Source organism: Lissotriton helveticus, chromosome 6 (assembly GCF_964261635.1).
Source record: "Lissotriton helveticus chromosome 6, aLisHel1.1, whole genome shotgun sequence".
NCBI classification, from domain to species: Eukaryota; Metazoa; Chordata; class Amphibia; order Caudata; family Salamandridae; genus Lissotriton; species Lissotriton helveticus.
In genome coordinates this window covers 2,074,668,267-2,074,676,339 of record NC_136067.1, presented here as the reverse complement: position 1 = coordinate 2,074,676,339, position 8,073 = coordinate 2,074,668,267, and the positions used below count along the sequence as shown (strand labels likewise).

Here is an 8,073-nt window from a genome sequence, read left to right as displayed (position 1 = left end):
CCTTCAGGCAGTGGAACTGGAGCCATGACTTCAGGATAAATATATGTAGAATCTTTCTTGTTGCAAATGGGCCCTGTGGAAGGGGCCTCCACCCCCGGCCATTGCAACCCTATATCATAGCTGTGAGGCCCAGAGCAGTGTGAGTGCCCACTCTCCTATATCTTTGTTGGTGTTTACAGATTCACATGGTAAGGCTATAGACACCAACACCAAGATTTAGGTGAGATGTTTCATAATTTTTCAGGAACAAATGGCATAATTTTAGATTTGTGAGGTTAAAAATCTCCAGGGTAATTTACAGGGGTGTCCATTCTCACCCTAGTATAACCACTCATAGAAAAATACGTGTGAGACTAAATCCATTTACAAGTAGAAAAGCACATTTTCTGAATTAGAAATAGTTTCCATTAGTAAATAAGACCATTTGATGGTGTTTTTAGCTTCTGCAAATCCATGATCTGCTTGACTAAGAATGCATGGAAAAAGTATCTGTATTTAGTTTTTAAAGGGTAATGCTGCCTCTATTTACTGACATTGTCAGCCTTGAATCACTTAGTCAGATAGCCTTAAGTGATGTATTTCTTGCATGTGCTATTTTCAGTATATAGCAAAAGGAGGGAAGAAATACAGGTTTTTGCTAATTTTCCCTCTTTTTGTTTTTACCAGTCTTGACATAGAAATACTAGTCATGCTGTTAAAATACTGGCCAGGTGGTAACCCTATTTTTTCCTATAAACCCACATCAAATTCAAATTATTTCAACCATTTTGTAGTTCTGGGCAAACAGTTCATATCTGTTTATTAAAGCAAATACCATACTAATGAATAATGCAGATTTTTTTGCACACAAACTACCATAGCTTGCTCTTCTAGATTCTAAATAAACACATAAAGGAATGTCTTTTCAGTCCCTGCTGTACGCAAACAGTACCCCTGGGGTAATCTCTGTCACCGGTACCCCGGGGGTTCTCATACCTGTACCCCGAGGGTTCTGCCGAGAGCTGATTTCCGGGCTCTGCCCTAGACCAGGAAGTACTGCTGTTGAAGCATTAAAATACAAAGTTCCCGTGTGTGCAGCAGGGAGGCCGCACAGAGAGCACACGGGCAGGGGGCACGGAGCACGGCGTGTCTGTACATGTGCACGGGGAAGGGGAGGCTGCAAGGAGGGGGCAAAACAAGGTACATCTTCAGTCACTGCCGAAATCTGTTCTGCTAACAGCAATAACTTCCATTTATTGATGCAATTCAAAGTGATGCAGTGCACCTCTGCTTCATAGCTGCTAAGATGCTCACGTTCGCGCCCAACTAGCGGCTGCTATTCAGGTTTTGCTTTCTGGGACCTGTAGTCCTCGTTTGGTAATTGTAGAAGACCTGGGCTGGAGCAGAGTTGTGCCTGCACCTGGGCTGGAGCAGAGAGGTATGCCTGCACCTCGGAGCCCCTTTGTAACTGAGCGTTTGTTAAGGTGGTCATTTGCAGTGCTGTCTTATGTGTTATGACCACAATGTGACTATCAAATCTGTAAGTAAAATGAAACATAAGAAAGCAATGACTGGAAAAGTTTTGTACATGTGCTGCAGTCCTAATAAGCAAATACATCCCAGCACCTAATGCGGCTTCTAAGCACCTCATCCTGATTCCATCAGCCCCTCTCCATCTTCCTGGACCATACTCTCAGCGTCTGCAGTGTCCTTGACAGGTCCTGTTTAACGTCACCAGCACTTTTTTTTAATTTTTATTTCAACAGTTTTTATTAGCAAATTTTTCATATATACATACAGTACAGTGGTAGCGTTGCCTCGCGGGCTCCGTAGGGGTTACAACGGGCTTGGCGGGCTCGATTGTATAAGCACGCTGTTGAGTCTTGTTGCACCCTTGTACATGGAAATAAAGAGATGAGAAGAAGAGGGTGAAAGGAAAGGAAGGGGTGGAGATAGAGACAGGTTGTCGCTTGGTTATGCTGTGCCAAAACACAGGTGGTTGGCGGTGGGATGGCCATCTCACGGGGGTTCGTACGTTCCCAGGTGTCTGTCTAGGGGTGTCCACATTTCGTCTCTCGCCGTGTAGTTGGGGCGTGTGTTGCCGCTATGTTGTCTGCCCCCCTCAGGAAGGTAATCCAGTTAACCCAGTCCTTGAACGTGGCTTTCCCTGTGTTTTTCCAATTAGCTAGTATCGTTTTGACTGCTGTTGTGAGGAGGAGGTGAGCTCCTAGGCAGACAGCTAAACGAGAGAGAAAAGAGGCGCTTGTGGCTGCCCACGTCCCAAAATAAAATATCACCCCAATTAGCACAGACAAAGTACTGGCTGATACACAAAGCTTACTGGACGCCAGCCAGACTCGCAGAGGTAGGAGTCAGAGAAACGGACACCTGCTGGAACTGCAAGAGAGAGAAGGGAGACCTTGCACACCTAATCTTCCACTGCACCCGAGTCAGAACCTTTTGGGAAAGAATCACTGATTTCATCACAGATATGGTAGGAGGGGACATACAGCCAGGCTTTGTAGGACTAGCGACGGCTTTCATGGCCCCAGACATCCAATCAAAAGAGGTCACCAGCACTTTTCAACCCTGGAGGCAAACTTTATTCTCCTTCCACAGTACATACGTGCCAGTAGACCCAATCCACGCTGAAAGCTCCCGGTTTTTAAGCAAAATGGCTTTATTTCAGCTGCATCCCACCGAAAAATGCCTCTGATTCAATATAAGGCTATGGGCAAAATACATTTGTTATGTTATGTGATATTATGTTGTGTTGATTTGTATAGCACACTCACCTGTGAGGGGATCCAGGTGCTTGAGCAGGTGTATAGCTCAGTGGTCCTCGCGGAGTTATTGGAAGAGCCAGGTCATCAGCTGCTTGCAAGACTCAAGATGTGAGGAGGAGGCTCTGATAAGTTAAGGGAGGCAGTTCCATGTTTTTTAAGCAATGTATGAGAACACGCAACCTCTTCTGGTTTTGTGAATGGTGGGATGTGTGAGAGTGAGGCTGGCAGGCTGGTGAAGGTGTATGCAGTTGTTCAAGTATGCTGGACCAGTGTTGTGCAAGGCTTTGTGTGTGTGCGTGAGGAGTTTGAATTGGCTGTGTTTGTGACTGGGGAGCCAGTGGCACTCTCTGCGGTGGGGTGAGAGGTGGGTGCGGTGTGGGAGATATAGCATGAGTCTTGCAGCAGCGTTCTAGATGGTCTGCACTCTTTCTAGGAGCTGCTTGGGTATTCTGACATAGAGTGCTTTGCCGTAGTCGAGCCTGCTGTTGACAAGCGCTTTCTTTACAGTACGTCTTGTGTTCTGTGGCATCCACTTGAAGATTTTGGGTAGCATACATAGGATGTGGAAGTAGGCAGTGCTCACTGTGTTGAGTTATGATGTCATGTTCCAAGATGATTCCTAGATTCCCGGCTTGGCCATTGGGTGTTCATGTTGTTCCTAGCTTCTTCAGCCGCCAGGTGGCATCCCATAGGGAGGTCATGTTTCTGAATACCAGAATTTCCATCCTGTCAGACTTGAGCTAGAAGCATTTGTTACTCATTCTACTTTATTTTATTTATTTATTTATTTATTTTGGAGATTTATAGAGCGCATGGCTGCCCGAGAGCATCCCAGCGCTAATTGAAATCCACTATCAACTCCAGAGGAGGGGACCGGCGGGAAAAAAAGAGATCAGGGGAACAGCCATGTCTTCAGGGATTTGCGGAATGATAGGAGGTTAGGTTGGGCCCGAAGGTCAGGTGGAAGGGTATTCCACATCTTGGACGCCTGGAATGAGAACTGTCGGCCACCAGAACGTGTTTTTTTGATGTTAGGTATTTTAGTCAGGTGGGCATAGGTTGAGCGTAGGGTTCTGGTTGTCGTGTGGGGAGTCACGAGCTCTTTCAGGACCGGGGGGCTTTTCCATGCAGGATTTTGTGGGTTAGGCACATGGCCTTGAACTGCACCCTTTGTTCAACCGGGAGCCAGTGAAGCTCCTTGAGCGCAGGTTTGGCGGAGCAGCGTTTTTTGGTGCCAGTGAGAATTCTGGCGGCCGCATTTTGCACCACCTGCAGCCTTGAGATGACTTTTTTTGGGGAACCAAGATATAGGGCGTTGCTGTTGGACAGGCCACGTGAAGGGCTCGCTCCCTCCCCGCAGGACAGGGCCCGGGCCACCGTCAGCACCATTGCCCGGCCCAGCCGCCATCTTGGACACGGCACCACGCGGCCGCGCGGCCTCAGCCCGACCCCAACCCTGGGCCTGGCCAGGCCCCGACATCCCGGCACCACCCTCCACCCAGGAGGTGAACGGCCCACTTGGCAGGTCAATGGGAGTACGAAGTGTCGATGGCTCTCCCCCGCCAGGTGCCGAGCACCCCCAACCTCCTTGGGCGCTGGCTCCGCCCCCCTGCTGGGTGTCTGGACTCCCTCATCCCAGACCTCCCGACCTCCAAGAGCGAGGGGCCGGACATCAAAGGGCGCCAGACCTATAACTGAGGCAGCCCCAGGACAGGAAGGCAGTTGTATCCTGGAGTCGAGAGACACCGAGAAGAACTCATCCTTGACGGACTGCTGGCGCTGCCACAGCCCTGCCTTGTGAACTATTGTCCTGCCTGCTGGCGCTGCCGCGGCCCTCTGCAACCTTCATCCTCGTGGGACCTGCTGGCGCTGCCGCGGCCCTCTGCAACCTTCATCCTCGTGGGACCTGCTGGCGCTGCCGCGGCCCGTAGTAACCTCCATCCTCGTGGGACCTGCTGGCGCTGCCGCGGCCCGTTGCAACCTGCCTTCTCGTGGGACCTGCTGGCGCTGCCGCGGCCCGTTGTAACCTTCATCCTCGTTGGGACCTGCTGGCGCTGCCGCGGCCCGTTGCCACCTACGACCTCTTCGGGCCCTGCCGGCGCTGCCGCGGTCTGACCCATCCGAACACCGAGCTCGAGGATTGTGAGCTATCACCGTTACACCTCCGTACCCGTGGGTACCAAGACTGTCCCGCTACCCCCTTCCCTTACTAGAGACTAGAATTGAGAGGATCATCGTGTCCTGATCGCCTTGTATCGTACCACTCTACTACCAGAAGTGCCTATAAAAGGTGTTACCCTGATCTTTGTGTGGTGTCCATCTGTGGGGGGGAAGTTACCTGTCTGTGCGATCACTGTGCTCGGCCGACCCTTCATGTCTCCGTCTAACATTGGTGGCTAGCGGCGCGATCCGAACCAACGCGTACCGTACAGACAGTAACTCACCCTACGACTAAAACCACAATGACGACCAAAGAGAGCGGATCGGCGGAGAAGTTCCAGATGGAAAAGCTGGAAGAATACAACCACCGAGAGCTCAAACAATTTTGCATGGACTTAGGCATTGCTACCACCGGGCTAAGCACAAAAGAAGACTTCAAAAACGCCCTAGAGGCCTGGACAGAGACAAATACCGCAACCCCCCGGGACCCCGCAGCCCCGGAAGTCAACACCACCCGGACGGAGGAACGGAGAACAGGCCCCTCCCATGAAGAGATCCAAGAGCGGGAAAAAAATAGATTACACGAGTTAGACTTGGCACGACTCAGATTAGACGGAGAATTGAAACTGGCGGAACAAAAAATAAACTTAGAACACTTACGGCTCAGAGAAGAGCGAGAGGAAAAACAGAGACAGAGAGACCTCGAAATAAAAAGACTGGCATACGAGCACGAGTGCAAACTAGCGGAGATAGAAATACGCAAACTGAACAAAAACCTAGGGGTGCCCGAGCAACCGCACTCCCCGGGTCCTACCGAGCAGAAGGTCCACATCCCCAAGGATGTGGTCCGAGAATATCACCGGAACGACGACATACAGCAGTGGTTCAAGGCCTATGACATTGCCATGACCGCCCACCGAGTCGCTCGAAGTGACTGGGGAGCCGGTCTATGGGGGAGATTCGTCAACGAGGGTCGTGATGCCCTGCTGCAACTTCCGGACCATCAAATGACGTCCTATGACCACATGAAGGCCGCCCTCCTCAGTCGATATGGACTTACACCCGAAATGTACCGCCAGAGGTTCCGCAACTGCACCCGGATCCCATGTACGACGTGGTTGGAATACGTGAACTATTTCAGCCGAGCCTTCGAGGGGTGGATCAAGGGTAACAACGTAACCACTTACGAACAACTCTTCAATCTCATTGTGTGGGAGCACCTCTCCAACAACTGCTTTGTCGAGCTCAGGCAGCACCTCCTCGACAGTAAATTGACTGAACCCCGGCAGCTCGCCACCGAGGCTGACCGGTGGGAGAGCACCCGAGTGGCCCGGAGTGGGCCAAATGAGCAGAACAGAACCAACCAAGGTCACCATCGTCCCCGAGGAGGAGGAGGAGGCCCGGGCCGGGGCAGAGACGCCGCCCCGGCCGCACCCACTAACGCCACCCCGGCCCCAGCAGGCCGGGGAAACCCCCCGATGCGCCCGGGGTTCCGAGCTAACGTGACGTGTCATCGATGCCAGCGAGTCGGCCACTATGCCAGTGACCCGACCTGCCCGAAGAACCAGGCCCCCGGGCCCCGCCAAATGGCGGCCGCCGCCCTGGGAGAAGAACAAGTCTCCGAAGACACGGAGACCTATGAGTCGGAGCAGTTCGAGTGGGAACCCGCCGCCATGACCCTGGCGTGCCTAGGAGGAAGAGACATGGTCCCGCGGACTCCCCTGCCCGCCAACACTCGGAAGTACAGCCAATGGGTGAACATCAATGGGCGCAAGGCCGAGGCCCTGCGTGACACCGGGGCCAGTGTGACGGCCGTCCGCTGTCACCTGGTAACCCCGGAACAAATCCTACCAAACGTACTTTGCCCCGTCCGATCGGCAGATAACTCAGAGAGCCTGTGTCGGATGGCCTGCGTCCCCTTCGAATGGGGAGGAGTGTCCGGCATGCTGAAAGTAACTGTCCGTGACGATGCCCCCGTAGACTGCCTCCTGGGGAACGATCTCGAGAGCTCCCGTGGGCCGCTGTGGAAAGAAGAGAGCATCTGGGGATGTTGGGTCTCCCGGACTGGGCGTGCGTAACCACCCGGTCCATGGCCACCCGCACCATCCCTAGACCAGAAGAACCAGAATGGGCAGCACCTCCGCCCTCGATCACTCCAGAAGAAGACTTCCTCCAGACCGACCACCCGGACCCCACCCCAGAGGGGTCCACACAGCCCCCCGAGCTTCCCGACCTGGCTCAGTGGCGTCAAGAAGGGGGGCCCACCCAGGAACAATTCCGGCAGGAGCAAAAGACCTGCCCCTCCCTCGAGGGATTGCGACAGCAAGCGCTCGCCCAGAGCCAAGGAGACACCACCGGGGCCCACTGGGTTTATTGGGACAATGATCTCTTGTACAGCGAACAGAAAATCGCAGAACTGGGGGCCGGGCGAGTGCTGGTGGTGCCCCTCCACTTCAGAGACTTCCTGTTGAACCTAGCCCATGATGTCCCCCTGGCCGGGCACCTGGGCCAAGACAAGACCTACCACCGCCTGGTGACTCACTTTTTTTGGCCCAAAATGAGAAATGACGTATCCAACCATTGCCGGTCCTGCCCGACCTGCCAGGCCAGTGGGAAGAGCGGCCGCAAACTCAAGGCACCCCTACAACCATTCCCCGTGGTGACCACCCCGTTCGAAAGGGTGGGAATAGACATTGTGGGGCCCCTGGACCCCCGAACAGCACAGGGACATCGCTTCATCCTGGTCCTGGTGGATCACGCTACCCGCTATCCTGAGGCGGTCCCCCTTCGTACGATAACAGCCCCAGTAGTGGGTCGAGCCTTGATGGGGATCTTCTCTCGAGTGGGCTTCCCCCGGGAAGTCGTCAGCGACAGGGGTACGAACTTTATTTCAAAGTATATGAAATCCCTCTGGCAGCAGTGCGGAGTCACTTACCGATTCACCACCCCCTATCACCCCCAGGGGAACGGACTGGTCGAGCGGTTCAACCGCACCCTCAAGGGGATGATCATGGGGCTGGAAGAACCCCTACGCCGCCAGTGGGACGTGCTACTACCGTGCCTCCTCTTCGCCTACCGAGAAGTCCCCCAGAAGTCCCTCGGCTTCAGCCCCTTCGAACTCCTGTACGGACACCCCGTTCGCGGGCCT

At 53.5% G+C, this 8,073-nt stretch overlaps 1 protein-coding gene across 2 annotated transcripts in view; it reads left to right on the top strand.

Annotated features, from left to right (window-relative positions):
- Positions 1–1,054: 1,054 nt before the first annotated feature.
- LOC144764017 (ribonuclease inhibitor-like) overlaps positions 1,055–8,073 on the top strand; it is a 168,094-nt gene continuing 161,075 nt past the window's right edge. For both annotated transcript variants that reach the window (XM_078650144.1, XM_078650145.1), the window contains exon 1: positions 1,055–1,179. In XM_078650144.1, coding sequence (XP_078506270.1) covers positions 1,136–1,179 — 44 coding nt within the window. In that variant the 5' untranslated portion in view covers positions 1,055–1,135. The remainder of the gene's footprint in view (positions 1,180–8,073) is intronic.